Below are 26,063 nucleotides of genomic sequence, written 5' to 3' on the forward strand. Positions count from 1 at the left end.
TGTTAGTGCCTATGGCATCATGGGTAACTGTCACATCTGTGAAGGCCCCATTAATGCTGAAAGTACAGGTTTTGGAGTGACATATGCTGCCATCCAGATGACGTCTTTTTCAGGGACATCCCTGCTTATTTTAGGGAGACCCTGCCAAGACACAATGTGCACGTGTTCCAAAAGTGTGTCTTCGTAGTAAAAGAGTTCAGGTACTAGACTGACCTGCCTGCAGTCCAGACCTGTCTCCCATTGAAAATGTGTGGTGCATTACGAAGCACGAAATGTGACTAGAGAGACTGTTGAGCACCTGAAGTTGTATATCAAGCAAGAATGAAAAAGAATTTCACTTTCAAAACTTCAACAATTAGTGTCCTCAGTTCCCAAATGCTGGTAGATTACTTTGCCACATGAACACCATATTTCTACTGTTTACCTCACGACAAAAGATGCTGTGATAACTTTCCAGAGTTGTAAAATTCGCCTGTTAGTATTACAAACTGTTGTGCAGTGACATGGTTAAAACATTATTTCAGAAGTTAAACAGCTGGACGCAAGATGTACCCTACTCTACAAAAAAGTCCATTCTCAGTTTTTGTGACCTGTAGCTTCAGGTCTCCACATCACACTTGTGGAGGCTTCATACTGGACCATGAGGCATGATTGGTTCCAATCCTGCCAGTACTTCCATGTGTTAAACTGAGATTTAAAGTTGCTGAGATTTAAACTGTTCTCCCTTTATCAGATGAAAGTGAAAACAAATTCTCCACATGCATCATTCTGCACAGTGAAGTGAACAACAAGCAAGCCACATTTTTTTTACTGGAGACTGACTTGAACAAACCTTTGCATGCAGTCAAGATAAGGCACCAAAATGAAAAAGAAAAGCACGTACATTGATGTAATTCACTTAAGTGGTAAGGTGGAAACACAGCTGTTTCGTGTGCCCATGTCGACGATCCCCTTTAGATACAAAAATATGTCACTTTTACTTGAGTAAAAAAGTTGAATCAGTACCTCTACTTTTACCGGAGACTTTTTTACACAAGTATCTGTACTTGTTTGAGTCAAGAATTTGTGTACTTCATGAAAGATAGACTGAGTTAACTTGTTCTTGTTTCTATTTTAGGACAGATTTCTGCGTTCACAAAGACGAACCCTGTGACACTGTGGGTGAGTACCACTGTGTCTCTTACACATCTGCATATGTACGTGTGTCTAACTCAAAACTGTTGCATGCTTCATAGTAATTTTGAGTAAAAATGGCGGACTGATAAAGATGATGATAAAGAAGGATGCTTGCCAGCCATTACCTCAAACGTGATCCTGACCAATTAAGAGGAGAAAAAGGAGTGCTAAGACTGATTGTGAAAATGCTGCATTGCATCCAAACAGCACTGTAATCTACAGCCATCTGAAACAGCTGTGTCTTATTGTCATGCAGCACACAGCCCATCTCAAACTGTCAGGGTGTTTTAGGATGATGTTTGTTGTCTCTGGGGACACCACTAGGGAAAACACGCTTTGAGTCTTTTTTGGAAATGTTTTTTCTTCCAATTCAGATGGATTGCTGTACTGGGGACCAACAGTCCTCCAAATCAAATGACAGAACACATTGTTTTTGTAATTGCCTTCCAAACCAATCCATACAAGCATTTTGCATTCTGCCGCCAAGCAGTTTGTCACTGTCCTCCAAACCTGTTACAAATGGCCATAACAGAAAGACTCATATTTCCTAATCTGCCACCACTGTAGATAAAGCTTGGTTTAACAATGCACCTCGACCTCCTCTCTGTGAGGTTACCAGAGTCATTATTCACACGTCCACTAGAGGTCCTTGTCAGTTGTGTTTCTGGCATTTCAACACCACTGCCGTCATTTTTCTTGGGTGGATCTATTGTATGTTCTCGTTCCTCTCACTCACTTATTGGCTAAGATGACTAACAGGCCAGTTCCCCTAAGGGTCCATTCAGGCTTGGGGTATCCTTGAACAGAAGAGTATTTCTGCTTGTTTCTGCCAAAGTGAGAAACTGGCAGTCATTTTAATTATGGGGATGATGGTGTACATTTTCAGACAGTTTCTCCTGAAAGGTGTTAATAGCATTCGGTTTGGTTGTTCGCACAAAGGTAGCTGTACTAAGAATGAAAGAGAGAACTATGTGTCCCTCTCACCTCTGCTCAGCTGGTCAATCACGCCACAAAGTTGGTGTGAATGTTAGATTGTTAGTTTTAGAAAGTTGCACAAATCATCGGACATATCCTTCCTCAATCTGTTGTAGGAACAATGTTGAAGGATGGGGTATCAAAGCTATTCAACCATCTGACCAAAAGATCCTCATACCTAAGTGACAGAATAGGTTGATTGCCAATGACTCCCAAAATGACATACATGACCGTTCGAGTGGACCAGTAACAGGTGTACCAGACCTTAAGTATTGTATGCAAATCATGTAAAGTTTAGTTAGGTTTAAGCATGCTAAACTACTTGATAAGTTAAGACTTCAATCCTGCGCTCATGGGTTTGCTTCATTAAGTTCAGGAGGTAAGGGTGTCCGAATCTCCAAATCAACAATTTGATAAGGCTTTCGATGTTAAGGTCACATTTTAAGGTTGTTTTAAACATTTTTTTATTTTGCACTGATGGATATACCACTGTCAGGTTATTGAGATTTGATCTGTAAAGATCAGCTAATGCATTCTTTTCCTAACTCGTCACATACTGACAAAACTACCACCACCCTTCAGACTGATACTGAGTTAGAGGGCTGCTGCATCAGACTGGATCAGAAGGTACACTTTAACTGAAGTTTCTGATGTGGTCAAAAAGTCTGTTTTTAACATGTTATTGACACTGTGAAAGGGTCACCGGTTGGTTAGGTTAAGGCGCAAAAAATACTTGGTTATGTTTAGGATAAAACCATGTTTGGGGTTACCACAACACAGTAGTCATATGTCATATGTAATGCTATGTGCTTTACAACTTAAAATAACATCATGGTTTCACGCAAACCTTGGTCTCCTGGGTGAAAGTCGTGTGCTTGTTTGAGTCATCCATCCACCCACCTCCATGTGTGGACTTTCTACCCAGTTATACTACGTCAACAGCCTGGAGTGTCTTAAACAGCTGCAAATCAGTTCACATCGAAGTCACTTGAAAAGCCAGGTGTGTCGGTTTCACAACAAATGGATAACTCGTCTGTAGGAGTCATCGAGGGGGGTGCAGATTTCATCAGTATCTGATGAGGTGGGAGTGAGACCAGTCTGGATCAACGGAGCCTTGATTTTACGCCTTGACAGCTGTCATTTACATTTTCAAATTCTTTTAAAAGATCTATATGGCACCAAGTGTGATTTAATGGTCGGTAAACTACACTGAAGTGTTTTTTCCCCTTCTGACACATGACGGATGCTGCAGACAGGTCAGGGTGGAGAAAAAAAATGAATTCTCTGAGAATCACTGAATGCTTTCGATTCTGCTCTCGAAAATGAAAGCTCATTTTGATGGTTTTTCAATTTAATATTGGAATTGTCAATCAGCCTCTCAGGGAGTGGTAATAACCTTTATGATTGGTTGCTCTGTCACTCGACAGAGATGCAGACAAAATGAATGAATTCCGAGTTTCTGCCTGAGGATCATACAGCCCAAACATTCATCGTCTTAGAGAGTTTACCTTAGCAGGCTTGGTGCTCTCCACTGTTTGGACAAATGACAGAATGATCTGAGGAGGATGACAGGAGACTGATCGGTGACTGCGGTGTGCAGCTCACTTCTGGTAAACTGAAGAACTTGTTCAGGATTGTTTCAGGAAAAGACTAAACTTATGATTAATACAAATACCTGGGTGTACACTTGGGCAACAAGCTGGCTTGGAGGGAGAGAGAGAGAGAACCCTGACATTATTTATGGAAAAGGCCAGTCCAGCCTTTTTTTCTTCTGAGGGACATGAAGAGCTTTACCATGTGTAGCTGGACTGTTTTATTACAGAGCTGTGTCTGTGTTGGCGGTGTACACGAGGCTGAGGATCACAGGCTAAATAAGATCATCAAACAGTCTGAGGAGGAGGTGAAGAGATGACTGACTTTCTGATGAGTGTTCACCTTCAAAGGCTCACTGCTCTGGTCTGATGCACGTGTATTTGACTGAGCTTTAGAACATCATGCAGTGGTGTCTGCTCTTACTCCATCACTGTCTTTGGAGTCCTCAGTAGTTCCACATATCCTCTATGAATTGCGTTTTTATGCACCAGTGAAAGAGCTTTGATAATTTTGATAACTCTTGTGTAGTAAATTACCATTGATGGACATTTCAGTGCAGTTTAGCAAAAGTTGAGGCAGGTTTAAAGTTTTTGCTGGACAACTTTAGATTTATTATTATTTTTTAAAAAAAGTGTGCCATGAGTCCATTCATTTCTTAATACTATTGGTTGAGCTGATCTGGCAGCATCCAATCAAGTTGGAGGAGAAACCCATGAAGAACTAATGTTATGTTAGGAAAGAAATCATACCAAAGATAATTTTACTCATATACAAATACTTAGTGCAGTATGCAAAAGAGACACAACAACCTCCAATTTCATTCAATACTTGTACATTAGATTAAATTTTCACAAAGAATGGTAAGTCAAGGCTCTGTAGTTAAAGTTGCATTAGATTTGTTAAAGAATACATTATCATTTGTTAAAGACAGACTTGGAACTTGACTTTGGACTTGTCAGTCTTAAACTGACTCAGGAGTTGCCTTTCTTAACTTGGAACTTGAGTGCAAAGACTTCAGATTTACTTGCAGAAGTGGCAAATTCATACATTTTGTGTACTGAAGTAGAAGTACAGATACTTGAGTAAAACTAGACTCTGGTGAAAGTAGAAGTACTGATTCAACTTCTTTACTTAAGTAAAAGTGAAAAAATACAGGATCTGAAAGTATTGAAAAAGCTCACCTTTTCTTTCTTTTACGTTGTTTTTTGTCTTTTTCATATTGTCATCTTTCTTGTCTTGTTACGTCTTTTATGTTGTTGTCTTACAACATCTGTTACAACATTTTTTTTGTCTTGTTACATGTTTTACAACTTTTCTTCTTAGTCTTGTTATGTCCTTTTTGTCTTGTTATGTGTATTTGTCTCATTATGTCTTTTATGTTGTTGTCTTATTGCATATTTTACTACTTTTTTGCCTTGTTACATATTTTATGATTATTTTGTTTTGTTATGTATTTTTTTTGTCGTGTTACAGTTGGACTTCTTTGCCATCGTGTTACGTCTTTTTTTGTCTCGTTTACATGTATTTGTGTCTTTTATGTTGTTATTGTCTTGTTACATCTTTTACATTTTTGTTTTGTTACATGTTTTTGTCTTGTTAAACTTTATTAAGCCATTTTTGTCTCATTACTTTTTTGTCTTGTAACATTTTGATGTATTTTTCGTCTTCTTGTATCTTTTTTGTCTTGGAACGTGGTGTCTTTTCTGTCCTGTTATGTCTCACCCCTCACGTCTCACGTCCCACCTCTTTTGCCCCCTGCTTTGCTTCCCTGCGGTGCCGTGGGCTTTGTGACATGAAGGAGCTCTGCTAAAGTCAGTCTGAGCACAGCCTCATATTGAACACATTGAACGTACTGTGCAAAATGCTTTATTGTCAACATTTGTTTTCCGACACAGTCTGCTACTGGCAACTCAAGTATTATCAACTTTTCTATGGTTCTTTTTATGGAACTTTAAGCTCTCAGTTGAGGTTTGGAGAGGATTGTGACTTGAAGAACAAGACAGGATGCCTTGACATTTTCAAAGTTTAATCAAAACCACCAACTCTCTCTAACCCAAACCAAGTGTTTTAGTAGCATAACCCTAACAACACATGGGATGCAGGATGTGAACCCTGCTCTCAGAGTGTTGTCAGAGTCCTGAATCCACCAGCCCTGCTGGACCTGGAAAAAAGAAGGTACCAGAATGTAATCCAGGCAGCAATTATGTTTTCTTAAAAAATGCATTTGGCAAGAGAAGTTAAACATACATAGTAAATAAACACACAGTGTAGTAGATGGGGTTGCTAAAGAATGATCTACTCTGTGAAGTCCTGTTCCTTTTCCTACATGAATGTCTTCGGCCTCTGTGAACCTCTCTGTTTCTGTATTATGTAATGTTGGAACTCTTCCATCTACAATTGTGATTTATGCCCTTGGAAGTCAGAGTATTGGCCTCGGTCCATAAAAGTCAAAGCAGTTTCTTTTCTGCTTGTTTCCCCATTTGACCACATGAACCCAGAGTGTAGAGGGTTTTTTTTGGCCCAGTGGATTGAGTTTACCAAAGGGCTCTAACATTCCCTGAATTGTAAATGACACAGAGACAGAATGAAATTAATAAACAAACCAGAGTTCCGCACTGACTTTTTCTCAGTCGGGCAGTGTGATATACTGCCGTCCAAGTCCCTCAGAGTGCAGTGTTTGTCATAGAGAACCTTTGTTAAATGAAATACACCTTTGAACAGAGTCCAGCTGATTTTCATATGAAGGGGCCTTCAGCTTTTGAAACATCAGGAAGGAGTGTGAATGTTCTCACACTCAGCCAACACCTGAAGCTGACATTCAGGGTCCCATGACACTTTTCATCTGGTTTTATGTATCTGTGTATGTTTGTGTGTGTGTGCACGGAGTCTGTGAGCGTGTTGTATGTGCGACTGGCTGTCTGGTTTCTTTTCCTTTTAAAGAGGCCTCATGGTTTGAGTTCAGTTGCTACTCTGTCAAGCTGTTCAGCTTCAGATCAGATCCAACGGCCTGTAAATGAATTTGAATATGAAGGATTTACTATAAATAACTTTTTCTGAAAGTCTTTGTGAAGGAAAAAGGGAGTTTTTCTTCTAAACACATTATAGTTGTCAGAAAATATTTGCTTAAAATGTGGAAAGACTGAGAACTATGTAGTGCTGAATTGTGGAGTTAAACCATTAAATTTGTATTTACGATTTCTGTGTTCAGGATTTTTTGAACACTATATAAGCCCTGCTTATAAGCCCTGACACATGAATACGAATGCACCTTCAGCGACTCTCTCAGTACAAATCAGTCCAGCAGTTCACTTCAACTCACTTCAGTTCCAACAACCCGACACAGAAGAAAAACAATACCATCCTGTCACCGTCCTCTGGTGACTCAAACATGTCTGGACATGTCGAATAATGCTGCTAGATGGAGTGTCCATTTTTCAGGTGGTTTTCAGGTCATAGTGGTGTTTGACACTGAGACAGTGGAGCGGACACACCCCCGGTGTTTCAGAGCAGAGAAAACTGCTCATGATTTTGAGACCTAATTTTATATATGTAACTATTTTTTTTATCATTCAAATCTGGTTGGGTGGTTAAAAACACATCTCTGTGATGTGACAAAATCGGAACACACATTTATTGTTGCTTTACATGACCTTTAATGTAGAGTTGCATGATTCTAGGTTTTGGGGTATTTATAATACTAAAGCCTAAAGTTAAAGGGATAGTTTGGATTCTTTGAAGTGCAAGTGTATATTACCTACAGCAGATGGCTGTCAACATATCCCCAGTTTAAGTGCACATTATATTTAGAATATTTTCACTTCTTTAACTTGCTGTCTGACAGCATTTTCTGACAGAAAACTACTCTTATATAGGCTCTCTCCAAACCAACCAGGCTCCATTGACAAAAACAGTCATTTTACCTCACAAAACACAGTAATTGCTGGTCTACCGCTGCCTTGTTTTTTTTGTGTGTGTGACTTTGGTGAATCTGAAGTAACATTTTAAAACATAGAAGTTACACAATAACACAAACAAGGTAGCAGTAGACCAGCAACTCCTGTGATCTGTGACATAAAATAAATAGTTTTTGTCAGTGGAGTCTGGTGGTTTTGCAGAGTGATATTTGGCTTGTTTAAAAGCAGTTTCCTGTTAAAATAGGCAAAGGACAGTGGTGAAAATATTATTAATATAACATACTGCTTGTTTTGCTGCTGACCCGGTCCACAGCAATACATGCTTAGCTTCATACACCAATACTCCTGCTGCTTCTCCAAACTGGAGGCATGTCGACCACCATCTACTGTAGGTGCACTGATTGAATTTTTTTTTTTTTCAAGTGGCTGCTTGAGGTCTAGCCAAAAACACGCTAGTTATAGTTTAGTATAAAGGCAACTTAGGTTGATGTTTGGCATAATAGCCTCCCTGCCCAGTTAAAGAGCCATCTAACATTAGGCATTGAAGCAGTTGCACATAATGTTTTGTTTTTTGTATTTTTCTGTCAGATTCTGGTGAAGTGTCTGCACTCAAAAATGGAGCAAGTGGTTTAATTTGAAGAATTGTGCATGCAAGTGTTTGATGCTCCGGATGTTTTAATCACACTTGTTCAGCTGTTGTGGTGGAATCTGCCAGGACAGGCAGGGCAAACAGACTATGGGCTCCGTTTTCCATGTTGGTTTTTCAGTGTGTCTGTTTACAACACACCTGTTGATTAGCAGCAGAAAATGTGTAGAATAGTTCATCAAAACAGCAGATTATGTGCGGATTAGAGCACAGAAGTTTCAGTGGTTAGTTTGCAACAATCCGTTCCTGATTGCACAAAATGTGACCAGAGAATCTGCTGTGCATAATTGTGGCTTGACAGTGTGTAACACCATGTTAAAAAGAGCGAGCAGATGGAACAGATACCTGATGCCTTCAGATGGCTGTAAAGAGAGTCATTGGAGGAAAGAACGGGCCTTCAGTACAGAGCAGGTAAGAAAGACTCATTAATCTTTATTCTGCCCTGCTGGCATCAATGCTATGATCAGAATTAATTTACAAATGACTTTTTGTATGCTTGCATGTGTGAGTGTGTGTGTGTGTGTGTCTGATGATGTGTCAGATGAGGACTTTAAAATGCCAAGCCAGTGCAGTTTAGGAAAAAACAGGAAACCAGCAAAATGCCAGTATGCCGAGCGCTGACACCCACTGGTCATGGGAATTTGATCCCATTCAGCCACAAGAGCACTGGTGAGGTTTCAGTTCCTGGCTCACTGTCGGGGGTTCCAGTTCATCCCAAAGGGGCTGAATGGGAACGGGGCGCCTTTTGGAATTCATTAGGGCTGCAGCTAATGATTACTTTCATTATCAGCTAATCATTTGGTCTACAAAATGACATAAAAAACCATCTGTTTTTAATACCAGGCTGTTAAATATCGATGTTTTGTTACAGCAATCTGCATCTTGTACAGACGCTCAGGGCACCCCAGGCTTTCAAGAAATTTCAATGTAAACCTGCGTCAGGTGACGTAGTATAAAGAGAGAGAAAACACACATAAAGGAGGTGTGGTGGATGGATTTGTCAAATGAAAAACATTGCTTCTTACCCCGGAGGCTAGGGGTTGTTTCCCGTGTGAAACCAGAAGTCTGAAGTTAAATAATTTTAATGTACATCATCGACGTAGAGCTCAAAGTGATGTTTTCATATGTCTCGTGTTGTCTGACAAACAGTCCAAAACCCAAAGACTTTCAGCTTAATAATGTAAAACAGAAATTGGAGAACCAGAGTGTCCTGTTTTCCTTAAAAAATGGCCAATCGACTATCAGCGTAGTTGCAGATTAATTTCCTGTTGATCAATTCAACAATTCACTGACTGATGGTCTTGGCTGTAACATATACTATGTAAGCATTACATGAAGGCATTTGAATAGTGCAGTTGAGCATTATAACATGCCAAACCAGTTAAGGATAAAAACAGGAAACCAGCAAAATGCCAGTACACTGAGCGCTGACACCCACTGGTCATGGGAATTTGCTCCCATATAGCCACAAGAGCACTGGTGAGGTTTCAATCCCTGGCTCACTGGCTCCTGGTTCCAGTTCATCATCAGGGCTGCAAGGAATGATTATTTTCATTATCAGCTAATTATTTTGTCATAAAACCGGCCTGTTCTCAATCCCAGGCTGTCAAATGTGGATGTTTTCTCACGCCCTGTGGCATCTCATTGAGATGTACCAGGCCGGTCTGAAACCAAAAGTCAATGTTATCAAAACTTTTTATGCTACATAATGTTACAAATTTCATGTGACTTCCTTTACTGACTTAAAACGACATATGTAACATACTTACATAACCAAAACTAAAACTATGGTCTTTTCCTAAACCTAAAAGAGTAGTTTTGGAGCCTAAAGCTAACCAAACTTCAACAGTCTCACAACTTTAACCACATGTTCCAAAGGCTTTCTGGCACTGTCTCATAGAGATGCTAAAGGGTACCTTCTGCATCAGTAGGACATGCTCTGGGCAGGACAAAGACATCTGTATTTGATGACCTGAGATGAAAACGGATTGCATAAAGCAGTGATGTCCAGTGTTTCTCAGAGCGCAAAGAAACAGAGATTCTAATACCCTATTTCGCACTGTCAATGTATCCTCCCCAAAATTTAATGGATTCTTCTTTGGCCCATGCTACACCTTTCCACCAAGTTTCATAAAAATCAGACTGGTAGTTTTTCTGTAATCCTGCTGACAAGCACACAAACAAATGGAACCAAAAACATGACCTTGGCTGAGGTAAATACCCCCAGTGGAAATTACACCTTTGCTTTCCTTTGATTCTTGAAAGTGTTCATAAGCAGGGTGACAGTTCATTTGGTGGAGTGTGTAGGTGCATGTAGAGAGCAGATGGTGGTATTTCCTAACTGATGCTCGGTGAACCGTGTCACCTCAGCCTCATTGACCCACAGGAGTGTGGAAAGAGTTTTTCTTCCTTTTTCCCTGCTAATCTGTTCCCTTGCTTCCTTGTTTTCCTCTCAGCTGCAGGTCCTGACACAACCAGGCTGTCTGTAGTCACTGTCAGAATGACTCTTGCTGCAAACACATTCAGCCCTATTCAGCTCACTGTAATATTGTGCATTAAAATGGATTTATCTTAGGACATTAAAATGTTGACTCAAGTAAGCTTTTGGGTATTCTTAAGAAACAAGTGAAATGATAATAGTTATTCAAAAAGAGTTGAAAGTTTAATCCGGGGTATAATCACTAATTGTGTAGTTTTGAATTTTCCCCTGGGAGGACAAAATGATCTACACTAATAGAGTATTTACCTAAGGAACCTGGAAGGTCTAAACTTGAAAGCCTCAATTTGAAAGTTGAAGGAATTATGTTGAGGCTTGTGCATTAAGCCTGTCTCTGATGGAGGCTTTCTGGTTCAGCTCCAATTTCTGAAAACAAGCCTGTGATTATAGCGTACTATGTAATAGTCCAGCCATCCCACTGGATCCACCGCCTCTTCCAGCCTGGCAGATTCTTCTGTCTGTCTGTTTTCAGTGGGGTATAATGACAAGCAGTCATGCTCAAAATTATCCCGGCATTTCAGACTAATTCAAAAACACTAATTAGTCTGTGATCTCTCTGTTCATTTTATCAATGGATGCAGACCAAAATGCCTCTGTACAGAATGGACCTACAACCAAGCAGAGTAATGGAACCTGTGAGGTAGTGCTGAGGGTCCATTTCCACTGAAAAAGCTCCGGTTCTTGAACTGGTTCTGTTCAAAATCCTTGGAACCTTGGTGCTATCTAATGAAACAGTCTGCATTTCCACTAGTCAGGAGTGGAACCATTGTAATCAAGGATGTCATCAACAGATGACGCTGCATAGTACACAACAACCTGAGTATGACATGTCCAGTTTGGTTCCCAAAGAAAACCTGCTTTCCAGGTTTCAATTACGACCCAACTTTTCAGATTCCTAAGCAGTTTCTTTGTGGTGAAAATGCTCAGAATGGATCAAAATTACATGCTGGTTCCATGTTGGTGGTAAAGGTCCCTGAGTACCTCATGTAAGTTTGGGCACTGGATGAAAATGTAAAAGATTTTGTCATCTAAAACTTCAGCATCTCTTAGATCATCTAGTCTTACTTGTCTGTTACTTTTGGTGTTCATGTTAGGGTGGGACAGTGAAAAACATAATTTTTCTGATATTACCAATATGAGGAGTTTGCAGATGTCATGCCTCTAAATAACTCAAGTCTAATTGGCAAAAACAAGTGAAAACCCTGTCCTGACCAATCAAAGGCAGGGCAGGTCCTGAAAACAGCTCAAACTATCACACAAATCCAGATGAGTAAGACAAATGGCATCCCAACGGCACTTGGATTTTCTACCTTGCTGCTGTGTTCAGTTCTTTTTTATTTGAACTTCTTTGTCTGTGACCATTTTTAATGGTCCAGTGTGTAAGATTTAGGGGAACTGATTGGCAGAATATGGCAGAAATATTCATAAATATGTTTTCATTAGGGTATCATCACCTGAACTTTGTGTTTTCATTACCCTAGATCAGTGTTTCCCAACCCTGGTCCTCTGATTCAAATGATCAGCTCATCATCAAGCCTCTGCAGAAGCCTGATAACAACTCAATCATTTGAATCAGGTGTGTTGGGGCAGGGAAACATCTAAAACATGCAGGGCTTTATATCTACAGAGGGTCCAGGCCCTTTTCCACACATGGCGGCGTGTTGCAATGCCATTTTTCTACAGTAGCCCAGAACAGACAAACCAAACACCAGCTCTAGAGAGTTTTATGGCCAGTTGGTTGCAATCTGCAAGCTCACTGCTAGACGTCACTAAAACCTACACACTGGTCCTGGTAATGTACAATCAATGAGGTGACAGCAGTCCATGACCTAACGTGAAAGTGTCCCAGAGTGGAGCTCATTTTTCATTTTGCTCCAGAGACAAGATCCAAAACCAAACCAAACCTTTAGCAACCTATAGTGAGATCAGTGACATCAATTACAGAGACAGGGATCTCTCTGTTGTGATTTGACAGGTGATCCATTATGTGGCTCCATAAACTCTGGGAATATTTTTGTACTTCCTTTCTTCTCATGATCCATGATAAAAAAAAAAAAAAAAAAAAGACAAAATCACCCCCATATTTCAGGGTTGCTTACGCCCCACAAGAGCGCCATGAATCACATTACTTCATTGAGCTACATGGAGATCAAAAAGCATATCTCCTGAGTAACCATGTGAACGGGGCTTTAAAGGTTTTTGTTTTGATGATGATCAGCTGGAGGCCTTAAAGTGTGTAGGAACCTTGTGACGTAAATTTCGTCAGCTGCTCATGTCTTTAAGAGCACGTGTTGACATCTGTGCGGACGACCATGAGCCTCCCAAAATTTATGACCATGTGGAATGCATCTATCTACAACTGTGCCGACGGCACACGTGTGGAATGCGCCTGTGTATGTGGACACCCGATGTAGTACGTACAGAACTGTGCACACATCCACTGTCCATGCAGCTGTCCTCATCTGCATCTGTTCTCAAGTATATCAGGCGTCTTAGATTATGCACCTATTCACACATCGTTAGGGTAAAAATAGTCATTTATGGGCCTGATGTCGACAGTCCAGATATTCTTTCACACAGTATCCTCACACTTGGAATTCCATGACTTAATAATTATAGTAGGAGGAGACTTTGATACAATCTTCAACTCTAACCTAGAGCGATCAAACACTAAAACTTTAACTTTTCTGACATTGCAAAACAGCGTCATAAGAATCTAGGTCTTGGTGATTGTTGGCATTCAAAGAAGCCATCAAATAGAGAATATTATTACTCATCTTCCCCTGAAGGTTAATCCCAAATGTGGGCAGGTGACGCTCCTCTGTCTATCATTATATCAAACCCACTCAGCAGTAAATATATTGTTGTGATTGGCCCAACAAGAGGCAGGACTGGTTTAAATCTGTCTGAACCAAAGTGTTGGAGATTTGTTTGTTTCCCAGGTGAGATCAAAATGCAAAAACATTCTTTCATCTTAAAATTCAACCATGTTTCTTGGATCATCATTTATCTCTTTCACTCTCCTCGACATTTTGGTGCTCATGTTAGGGTGGGACAGGGCAAAAACTCTGAGAATAATTTCTCAGATAAAATTCTTACCAGTAGAAGGAGTTTGCTAATGTAATTCCCTGCACCAGCTTTAAACTGAAGTATAATGATAAAAAAACAAGTGGAAAAGAAGGAGAAGGACAGGTACTTTTCCAGCGAGGCTGCCATGTTTCTGCAGTTCTTCAGAACAGACAAATCGAACCAAATAGAGAATATTTTTTACTCATCCTTTCATAAATATTATTCCCAAATCGACTGCTCCCTAGTTATTCTGTCATATCCCAAATTGGTAACTGAAATTCATCCAGTTATGATTTCAGACCATGGACCAGTCAGCTTTGACCTAGTGCATGAGCAGGCCCAATCACTTCAAGAAGTTGGTTGTTCATTGCCTCACTCCAACCAGAGTTCAACAATTTGCGCTTCAGGGAATAAACATTCTAGACTGAAATGACCATGAAACACCACGGTCTCTACAATGACAGACCACATTAGCAGTTTTCAGATGAGCTTGAAAAAAATCATACATCTTAAAACACAATTCCTCCCTTCCATTGCACCAAAATGGTTGATCTGGTTTCTCTCTAAGCATGTCCTTAGTTTTTACTGTCTTCATTTAGTTTTTTATTAAGAAGGTTTTAACAGATTTAATTTTGAGCTTAACAGATTTAGCTCAAAATTTGCTTGCTTGATTGTGCCGTGCACAATTGAATGGCAAGGTGTAATATTAAAGTTCTTTATTTTGTAGTCATCAGCTAGGATCTGAACTGGACACACTGAAAAATCCATCCCCTGGCTAAACACCTCTGTTGTTGGCTTTCTGCCTCCTGTTCCACCCCTCTTCCATGTTCCACCTGGACTGAAGAAGACTTACTGGCAAATGATTCTGAGTAAAACCTTGCCTGAGTGGCAAACCTCCTGAAATTGCTTCCCCCCTCTGGTTGCCTGGACCACAGTCCTAACCAGCCAGCAAAAGCCTCAGAAACTTTTAGCCTTGTCAAATTGCTCTTCACTTTTATCTGTTCTCCAAATGAAATGACAAAAATTGTATCAGCTCCACAGAACCATACACAGGGGCATTTTCTGAGATTCGTACCAGCATGACTACTTGATGTGTCTGTGCCTTTGAAAAGCGACACAAATCACTGGGATAAATATATTCGTTTTATGATCTGACTGTGCTTTAGGAAAGACCATGGTTTTGGTTGAAATAAGTACTTGCTAAGGTTAAATAAAGGCCTTGGTTTGCATTCAGATTATTGGTTGCAATAATAACCACTTGCTTAAGGTTAGGAAACAATAGTGGTTATGGTTAAAATAAACCAGTGTTAAAAGTTTGGTTGACCAATCCATCCACCTCAACTTCCTCCCTCTGTGGAATATTTGTGGCTCTATAATGAAGTCACCCGCCTTTGCTCCCAAAAGACTTGAGTCATACTTTTATTGGCCACTAGAGACCTTTGCCACACTCATTTCTATCAATGAAGGTAAGAGAAACACCTCTCTGTTTTATGCATTACTGTTGCATAAAGCCACATTAGTTTTAGCTAGCTCTGTCTAATAAACTAGCAAGTGAGGGTTCTGGTACATTTGCTGAAACCACTGATGCTGTCTTTCAGGACTGGTCTCCTGTGACAGCAGCTTTGTGTGCTGCTTGGCCCGACAAAATCTTTTCAATATTTCCTAATGGCATTTTCATTGATTGTCTTTCTCTGGTCTGAGTGGGAAAACAGTGGCAGTGGAACACAGATGGTATATTTTAGATATAGCTAAAACACTGACATTCAAAGCGATGCTTTTGTCTCATGGCCTTTGTTGGGCAAGTATAAGTAATATGTAATGTTGGCAGCTGTTACAGTCCTGCAGAGGTTCTTTTTCATTTGGAGAGTATGCCAGAGGTGGGAGCAAGTCATTCTATTGCAAGTCTAAGTCTCAAGTGTTTGCACTCAAGTTCCAAATCAAGTACCAATTTCCAAGTCCCAAGCCAAGATCAACAAAGTAAAGTTTCCATTTCAAATTGTAAACATGTTTTGACCTACTGTTCTTTGTGCAACTTCAGATGTTGGAAGAAGTAGTTGCGTCTCTGTCTGTAATATTCGACCTGCATGTTTTGCATTCTCCAATTCATTTTTTTGAGAACTCCATAGTCTTTTGTACACCAACAAAATGATCTTTGGTATCATTTTGCAACTACAGCTTAGTAGCTAAATGTTAATTCTATGTGGTTCTCTCCTTCAACTTGATTGGATGCTGTCAGATTGGGTTCATATGAAGTAGATGTGGGGAATTAAGTATCAACTTGTTGGCGTTTGTGTTAGCTGATTCAGGAAATTAAGGAAAATGAATTGATTTGAGGATTAATACTTAATAATATTTTTTAAATAACAGAGTTTTAAAGTTTGGGCTTTTGGGTATCAAGTATTTTCAAGTAATAAGGTTCAAGTCCAAGTGAAGTCACAAGTCACTGGTGCTAAAGTCCAAGTTAATTGTAAAGTTGTCAAATCTGTGACTGTATGATTCAAGACTTTGCCCTCAGTGTGATTTTTTTTTAATTTAGTTGATATCTGCATATTTATCAAATATATTAAGTCATACATTATTTGGTAACTTTGGAAAATCTCAGAGTTTTGTGGGTCTAATATACAGTCTTAATGATGGATCCATTGGCAGACAAACTGTGTTGTACTGGTCAGTTACACAATAAATGGCTCATAAATATAAGGGTGTAGGATGAAAGTAAGTGGACAGGCTGTGATTGGCTCCATATCTCAGCCTTACCCTACATAGCACTGCTTCCCACACACTATCACATATTATCAGCATGCACATAGCTATGAGGTAATGGAAGTCGATGCAGACAGAGGCAGTGCTGTGTGTTGTGAGGCATTGTGGCAGCTCCTGGCCATGCCTGGCCCTGCACAGCTCTGCCCTACCATAATACTCTCAACCTGCTAATCTTCCTGCACAATGAGAACACTCCTGCTCTTTGTGCGAGCAGGCCCAAAGTGTGTGACCTAGTTTGAGCCTCACTATAATCACAGCACTCATAAAAGGTCCTGCTTCAAAACCTCTGCCACCCACATTTCCCCTCCCTGTTTCTTCTCTCAGGGCTGTCTCAAGCCTTTTCATGTCAAAAGGCCCCCAAATACACACATATGAGGCCATGGAACACAATTTGATAAGTTTCCAAGGACCCACAAGGGTTTAATTGTTGATCTGTTTTATTCAACTGTACAAACATCTCCACTACACACAGGTTGATGGGGATGACTTGGCAATTTTTGTGCATTCTATTATTTGGATCATTTTTATTGAATGTATCACCCGCACTAATCGGTGCAGGTTGTGCAGGGATAAGTGTAGTTTTAATCAGTGGCCCTACAGACAAATCTGTTGGCCAAATGTAAACTTGTCTACTAAAAACAATACAGAAAAGACAATTTAAGAAACCTTAACACACACACTTAACTTAATTACGATGTGGTGTTTTCTGGGGTTTTGTGTCCAATAACACAAGAGCTAGACTTATTGACTAGTCGAGGAAACTGGTGGCACACACATTACGTCTGTCACAATTCCCCAAATCCACAATTTTATTTTGGCTTTTGATTTGAAGGTCACAATTTAATTCGATCTTTCAATTTATAAATTTTTTTAGCGTTGATGGCTATGCTATTGTTAAACTATCTAGTCTTGCATTGTAAAGATCAACAGATTGGTTATATGCCCTGACAACTGTCATTTTACATTTTCAAATTCCTCTTTTATTCAGAAAAATAGTTTTTATGGTATCAATAGTAATATAACAGCTGGGAAGATACACCATGTCATGTTTAAAGTCTAATTATGGAGAGAAAAGAGAGAATTGCAATTCATTTTTTGATTTTGGTCATTTTAAACGATTTTGAATTTGTGGCATCCCTAATTAGCACAGCAGATAAGTGATAAAAATCTTAAGTGTACCTCTTAGATCCATTTTGACCATGTTTCACCATAGAGATTCACAGTTTGGGCCAATTTTAATGGTTGTAGTATTGAATTAAACTTTTAACTATGCCAAATTCAAATTTACACATCAGAAATCCATTTAATATCCCCTTCTGCCATTTCCTTTGAAACTTAATCAGAAATTATTTACTAAAATGGTCACTTTATTTGGCTTTTGACCATTATATTAGGAGTTGAATGTGATCCATTGTAAACTGTGGTTAACCTGAACACTTTAGAATCAATATATAATTTTCACATTGAGTGCTTAAGACCAGTCTCTGGAGGAGTTGGCAGCGAACTGACTGCTGTGACGAGAACATCTTTGACAGCTGTTTGCAGCCCTCCTCTAACTGCTTGCCTGGCATGCACAAATATTCAGGTATCAGCTTCCTTATAATTTTACATAGTCAGACCTATCTCCACTCTTTGTTGTGTCAGCACTAGTGAATGGTTTGGCTGAACCCATTATCATTCATAGGTAATGTTGAATCTTGCTGTGATATTTAAGAAAGTCAGGTCAGGTAAGGGAGTGATTGTGGTCTTGGTTTAACATCGAAATGAGACAGGACATAATTTCTCATTCAGTGTTTAACCAAAAGCACCATCTTTTCCCAAAATGTTTTTGTTGCCTCAGACTAATCACACGACACAAGATGTAAACCCTCTTCTCCGGTGTCAGAGTTCACTTTATGCTTCTTCACCATCCACCTGAGTGTGACTGATTGATGATTTCTGAGGTGCAAGAACATTTACAGTACCTGGACTACAAAAAACATCACCGGTGAACATAATCCAGACAGTAAATACATGTCCTAGTAAAGTTGCTAGGGGACTCCAAACCTTACATTGAGGACTACTTGTGGCACTTATTCGCTTCCAACCTGTGCATCTTAGCCCTCCGCCCCCCAAAATGTTTCAGTTTGGTTCTTTTATGGTATTTCTTTAGCCTGGCGTCACCAAACTTATTCACAGGTGCAAAGCATTGTAAAATCACTTTTCATTTTTGATTTCCAAGGGGTGTTATCAGTGGGTGCAGACCAAATTGCCTTGGATAGACCTACAACCAATCAGAGCAATGAAATGTATGACGTAACGCTGAATTGAGATGAGAAATAAGCAATGCAGTAACAGAATCTCGATTCAGATTTTTATCAAAACTGCCCTAGCTTGACAGTTTTATCTGAGTTTTGTAAGCCTGCTGTGTTGCGCATGTAACTTTTCAGACCTGGACCGATGACTCTCCTCATTGTATTAAATCAGCTTCTGGTTGTCACTGGCACAAAGACTTCCAGGACGGAACGCCAGACGGATCAGCCAGAGCAAATAAAACATGAGCTCGCAGATTCGTCTTGTTTCCAGGCTAGTATTTTTGTACTACGCAGACACAACTTTGACGAAGCTAGTTAAAGCAAATGGAGCGTGGGTAATGGTTGGTTTATTCTACTGTTTACTTTCTCAACAGCTCGTATCAGAGCAGATGGACTCCCTGCTTTTGGCTAACCTACTCAAACAAAGGAACAACACAAGCTAAAGTAGACATTTGATATTTTGGTCAATTGTTCTCACTGTATGATTCCTGTGTTGACATCTCATTAAAGTGCACCATATTAATTCATATCGAAAATCCCTAAATGGGTCGTGGATCCAGGATGTTCTCTCGTTTTGTTTTACATTACTTAAAGTTCTCTCAGTTTTTCCGGGTGCATGGGAACCAGGATGGCAGGCTGACGGACAGAAGATATTTAAAGAAATATCATAGATCAGCAAACTGATGGAGGTCTAAAAGCCACAGTGAAGCAGAGCAGGACTGGGGGCAATGATGGTGGGGTGGTGGATGGGACTGGGATATAGTAATATTTGTAGCAGTATCCTATTTCCTGTGTTTGCTTTGCTGGAGCAGAGATGTAACTGGAAGATTAGGGGGCTGCTGGGATGTTGATATTGAACGAGGCCCGGATGACTGGAGACTCCCGGTTGACATTATGGAGTAGCTGCTGACTGGTGGGAGGTGACGCTGCACAAATCAGCTGATTGACACTGTGTGTGTGTGTGGGAGAGAGAGAGAGAGAGAGAGAGAGAGAGAGAGTTGGATACAACAACACCTCCCATACAATGTTTGGTTTGTGTGGAGGGCATTCGATCAAAGGGAGGTCTGCGAGTATCTGGTTGGTAGATTATACAAATCTCCAAATGGATGTATATGTGTCCGTATGTGCAAATGTTTGTGCAGTGAAAACTTATATAGCTCACGTAATAAATAAGATAACTGCACATTTTTATAATATGCAGATGTGGACTGGATCAATATTAATGGCTGATCTCAGTTCACCACCACAGATGTAGGACAAACAGTGTGCAAAAAAATGTATTGTGATTATTTAAACAAATATTGTGATTGATGTATGAGTCACAGTTTAGTCGGAATGTTAATTTTTGCGTTTTACTTGGCTATAAAAATGATGATGAGATTTTTGCTGGTGTCTGTACCAAACAAACATGTTCCATTACACCTGGAGAATATGATTGTGTGCTGGGCATCACACTAGTGCTACAATGCTATGTTTTCTAATGGTTGGGACACATTTAACCTCAACAACCTTTGACCTCTTCAGTGGAGCAGCACCTGATCTCTGCTTGAGGCTCGCAGATCCAGACTACATTAGCTACAACAAGAATAGCGCACTTGAATCCGACTGAACTGTTGGGGGTTGAGTGGCATTGTGGGTAATGCAGGCACCAGGTTTTGACAAGGGCAAAAAATGTGTGGAATAAAAGAGACAGTATATCTGTGAGTGTGATACATTTATTAAGTACAGCCAACAGTGTTAAATCAGTGGAGTACAAATATTGACAATTATGTTGGAATTAGTTTTTTATCAATATTGAATGCGTGCATGCGGACAGCAGTTGTGCCACTTTATTTCCTGTATACTAATATTTATGTATCCAATATACTTTAGCAAGGCACTGTAACCCCGACTGCTTGCGGTGCCTGTTTCTGGACAGCCCCATCACTCTACCAAAAAAAAAAAAAAATCAATTTAAGTACATCTTCTCCATCAAAAACAGAACTGAGTTAAAAAAAAAAAAACAATCAGTATTTATTGAGTCATAATAAGGATGTGTATGCCTGTTAAGGATTTTGCAAATGTGCCTGTCTGTACAATACATGTACATTTACAGTATGTGTGTACAAGTGTGCAAAAATGTGTACGAGTCTGTCCTCATGCAATGTGTGCAAGGTACACCTGAACAATCTAATGCAAACCAATATAACAGCTCTGCCTTTACATCTACCTGCCTTATGTTTGAAAGCTTTCCTGCTGTTCTGTCAATCTCATGTATGGTTATGGACAAAATAATGGAAACACCTTCAAATATAGTGCAGTCCAGTGTTACCATTTAGTTGATTTTGCAACAAACATAAACTTTAGGGCAGAATTTTGACAGAGCTGTATTTGATTGCATTAGACTGTAAAGGTCCACTATGTGTATGTGCACGTTTGTATGTTTGTTCATGTTTGAGTCTGTGCAATTTTTTTAATGTAAAGGTATGTATGTGTATGTATGAGTACTAAATTATGTGTAAATATTTGTGTATGTAAGTGCACATGTGTGCATATACAGTATTTGTACAGTATGTGTGTGCGTGCAAGGTTTGTATTTGTGGGTAGTGTGTTTGTAGGTCGGGCGGTCAGTGTGACAGAAAGGCCAGTGGGGTCAGTTTACGGTGAACAAGTATTTGTATGTGTTTTATGTGCAAGCATGTGTGCATATTTGTGTGTGTGTGTGAGAGAGGGAGAGAGAGAGAGAGAGAGTGAACAAAGCGTCTCTTCCAGGCTGTGTTGTCAGCACTCGGAGCTTCGACTGTCCAGGATTCAGTGGCTCAATGGAAAGCCCTTCATGTTGTAACGGCTAATTAGCGCAAAATAAATGGCTGGCCGAAGCTGCTTGTGGGCAGCGCAGTGCTGTGAGTCCAGAGGCCTGATGAGGCTTTGTGGCTCTTTTGAGGCTGTCTGGCTGGCTGTGCCGCCAGCTATTTTAGCCAACACATCACTGTTTGATCAGCCAGCTAGCCTCTAACACCAGGTCAAAACCCAGCGCTGATAACCACAGCGCTGTGGATCGCAGCTCTTTGTCCGGGGGCTTTAGCCTCAGAAGTGCTGGCTTCAACGGATCTTTGATGCTGCAGAAAATCTCCGCCACACCTCTGACCTCACTGTGGAGCTTCACCGCTCAGCTTTGTTTTATTCACATGGGCTTTATAGAGGCAGTTTGCTAAAGGCTTCGTCAGTACGAGAATCCAGTGTCATTTAAAGGGAATCTGGTCAGCTAATGAGGACCAAACATGGCAGGTCATTCATTCAAATGAAAGCTGCTCGCTCAGCACTGTAAGTGCACCTCATTCTTTGCTTCCTTCTTCTGTGTGTCTGAGTGAATGACACAAACCAAAACTATATACATACATACATACCTGCACACACTAATAAATAAATAAATAATAACTCCTACTGGCTGTTATATAATATGCATGCCACCTAAGCATATATAGTTGCAATAGAGATGTGCACAATTAGTTGACTACTCAATTAAAAGTCACCTCCCTTGCTAGTTGGTACCAGATATACTAATCAGTGTAAGTAGTATTCACAAACTTGTGTAAATTGTCTCAACTTGACTCCACTGCAGATGATACTCCCTCAATAATCGTCAGAGTAATGCTATTCCCACATTTGGGAACTAACACACACTCAGGAGGTTTGCTTTGGTCTTGAGAAGCTGCAGCCTTAATTCACTAACAAACTCAACCCTAAACTGTACATTTACTGTCAGTCGGACAACTTCACCGCTCACCTCCTACTCCTATCGCTCCTCTGCTCAGCACATTCACCATCGCTCTCACGTTCATTCAACTATAGTTACACACTCGCGTTGCTACGTGACTCTGACCAATCAGTTATCACAGGTTTGCTACCTTACCTTATCACCAGGACTCAATCCAAAATACCCCTAGTTAGTCCAGATTTATCTCCCAGATGCTGTGTTTCTCAGCTCAGTCAACCAGTAGAGAGACTGACCAGCACACTACAGTACATCATCTCAATACAGCATATCTATATCAGGTTAATATCATCTGTATTTATGACAGCATTGACAATCACATCATTGGGATTTCTAAATAGCCTGTATACTGTAAATCCTTGTGAATATAATTTATTTTTCCTTTTTTAATTCTGGGGAGGCAGTGGAATGCAGCAAGGAGGAGGCTATAACATTAGGTTTTACGTCGTTCAGAACACGTAGACACACTTTTGACTTTGCACATAGTTGGACGACATCTTGTACAAACAATTTCATTCGCAGAACACTGAAGCCTTGACACTCTTCTGTTCCTTCATACAAACAGTTGTTCTGTCAAAACTTGAAGAAATACAGGCAAAACATCCAAACAATTCTTTTTCTAGTTAAAGAGTGTTTTGGTTTTTCGCTGCACTGCATATTGTTTAGAAGCTGAATCGGGATTTAAAAGCACAAACAGGGCATGTAGGCCTGTTTGCAAAGGGTACAAACACGTGAAAGAAAAAAACATAGATGTCTGGATGTGCAAAGACAGAGGAGCCATGACCCCAAAATCCAGGCCAAGTAGGGCAGCTGGATTAGAAGAAGGCAAATATAGGGATCATTATCAGAGGAGTTGAGTTTATGAACAGCAGCTATGGTCAGATAGAAGAAAGTTGTTCAGAAAGGAAAGAGTTTATGTCACCATGAATCTTCTTGTCAAGCACTCAGCAGGTGTTCCTCAACATAACCACAGTACATATATCACATTACCACCCTCCTTTCCTGCTAAAGACATAAGAAGCCATGTAAACAATGTTTTAAATATCACCTCGCTGCATGTGAAAGCAGAAAAAATGAATTTTTCTGAGCTGCTTTATTTGAATGAAAACATCAAGTTGCTTTCCTATAATTGTCTCAGATCATAGACATTATACACACATAATTGCAGCCTTTGACTAAGCATGCATGGTTGTAAAATGGCAAACCAGTGAAGAGGAAAAAACACATGTCCAAATCCAGGCCAACATCTGTTTCCATCAGCCCAAAATGTTTCCATTGAAGAGGGCTTTAGCCTGAGCCCAGTCCAATCCAAAACCACCATGTTTGGATTTTACTAAATGGGTCCATTCTGCACAATACTGTAGCTAGATGAGATGTAGGGGAGAGCTCACGAGGGTCAGAATACATTCAATATGTATTTATCCTGTGGTCTCTAGTAGTTTTTGGTGCAGTGTTTCATCCGCGTTTACAGACATAACCAAGCCATCAAACTGAGGTTCAGTGTCATCAACTTGTCAGTTATGGTAAATTAATAATGATCGTTACTACATTACAACCCCAGCTCCAAAAAAGGTGGGGAGTTGTGTAAAATGTTGTTTTGTGTAAATATACACTCATTCTGATTTTGACCATTTGATGCCTGCAGTATGTCCCAAAAAAGTTTGGATGGGGTTATGTTTACCACTGTGATACATCACCTTTTCTTTGTTTCCTTCCTTCTTAACTACGTTCAGTGAGCATTAGGAACTGAGGCCACTAATTGTAGAAGTTTTGAAAGTGAAATTCTTTCTTTTTCTTGCTTTATAAATCACTTCATGTACTCAACAATCCAGGGTCTCTGTTGTCGTATTTTGCGCTTCATAATGCACATTTTCAAAGGGAGACAGGTCTGGACAGGCTGTTGTGCACTGTTGGAACACGTGCACAATGCATCTTGACATCGTCTTGCTGAAAACACAACTGGGAAAAAAAACACATAAAAAGCCTCCACACTGCTCGTCTGGTGTAATCCAAGTCTCGTAAAGCCCTAGCATGACGTTCACTTGTGCACACACACCGTCACACCACACACACCCAGTTCAGACGGTGTGCACACTTATGTGAACGTGGCTCCAAGCTGACGATCTACAGTGAAGATTCAGGCTAAAAACATGCTGTAAATGATGTCTTTCAAGTCAAATTGGCATGTCAGGGCTTTAGGAGACTTGGATTATACCAGACAAGCAGGATGGAGGCATTTTATGTTTTTAATTTTCAGTTGTTTTTTTGATTTTTGAGACCTTCAATCAGCAGGAGGATGAGTAGATAATGACTGAATTTTCATTTCTGGGTGAACTATCCCTTTAAGCAATGTATTCTTTTTGCATGACATAAACTTGAGGCCAACTAAAGACTCTCTGGATAGGCTCCTATTCTTCCTCTGTGCTCTGAGTGACAGGGGAGGACAGATGAACCGCTGGTAGTTTACAAACTATTGTTGTTGCCATCCAGAAAGACGAAAAAGATCCAAACACAATATAGTATTTATTTATGACAGTTGTCACACTCACTAGGAGTTGGCAACTGGACCTCTTATCCAAGAGGCTGAACTGACCTAAGGAAGCCTTTTGGATGAGAGGTGAAACGTCTTCAAGAAACTCAAATAAGTCCACCAGCCTACAACAACAACTCCTAGTGAATACCATGACCTGGATGACTGAGAACAAAACATCTTAAATATTAAGTGACTGGTATGAGATCATTCAGATTCAACCCTGTGTGTGAGAAGCCTGTGATTTATCCACCCACAGCAACACAAACAGACTTTACCATTTGTCTTTTTAATCCATAAATTCTTGAACAACAGCGGGGCACAGTGACTTTTAGTCCTGTCATCACAGCGAGGTTGCCAGCAGTTGTGCTCACCAACTGTATCTGGCAGCCTTGCTATAACCGCACAAAAGTAGTGGGTGGTTGGATTAACCTTGCCTAGAGAGTAAATATACAGAAGGAGAAATATTAACACAGTACTGAAAGCAAAACTGTGGAGATGTTTACAAAGGACAAAATTATTATTTTTGTGTTGGCTCAGGTCTGAATCCACCCATTCTTTTTACCAACCTGAGTCCAGGTTCATCTGAGAATGTGAGAGGGAACGTGATCCCGATTTCTGCCAAAACCCAGTTGTGATTGTGGAAGTTGTTTTACAGGAATCTTCCTGTTTACACTGTAGCAGCAAAAAAGAAAGAAAAGTTCTGAAAAAGTTTAACAAACTACTGATTTTTTGTTGAGATAATGTATTTTTCTTCTTTAGTTAAAGTTAAAGCTCTGAATTTTAGAATCTCGTAATGTTGTATTTTTAAAAAGAATTTTTATGAAGTGAAAGTAAATGTTAATATTGGAT

At 40.0% G+C, this 26,063-nt stretch overlaps 1 protein-coding gene across 2 annotated transcripts in view; it reads left to right on the forward strand.

Moving 5' to 3' along the window:
* Positions 1-26,063, forward strand: part of adamts17 (ADAM metallopeptidase with thrombospondin type 1 motif, 17) — a 188,465-nt gene that overhangs the window by 65,624 nt on the left and 96,778 nt on the right. For both annotated transcript variants that reach the window (XM_084722188.1, XM_084722196.1), the window contains exon 7: positions 1,118-1,161. In XM_084722188.1, the coding sequence (XP_084578314.1) occupies positions 1,118-1,161 (44 nt within the window). The remainder of the gene's footprint in view (positions 1-1,117; positions 1,162-26,063) is intronic.

Source organism: Lutjanus erythropterus, chromosome 1 (assembly GCF_056507025.1).
Source record: "Lutjanus erythropterus isolate fLutEry1 chromosome 1, fLutEry1.hap2, whole genome shotgun sequence".
In the NCBI taxonomy this organism is placed as follows: Eukaryota; Metazoa; Chordata; class Actinopteri; order Lutjaniformes; family Lutjanidae; genus Lutjanus; species Lutjanus erythropterus.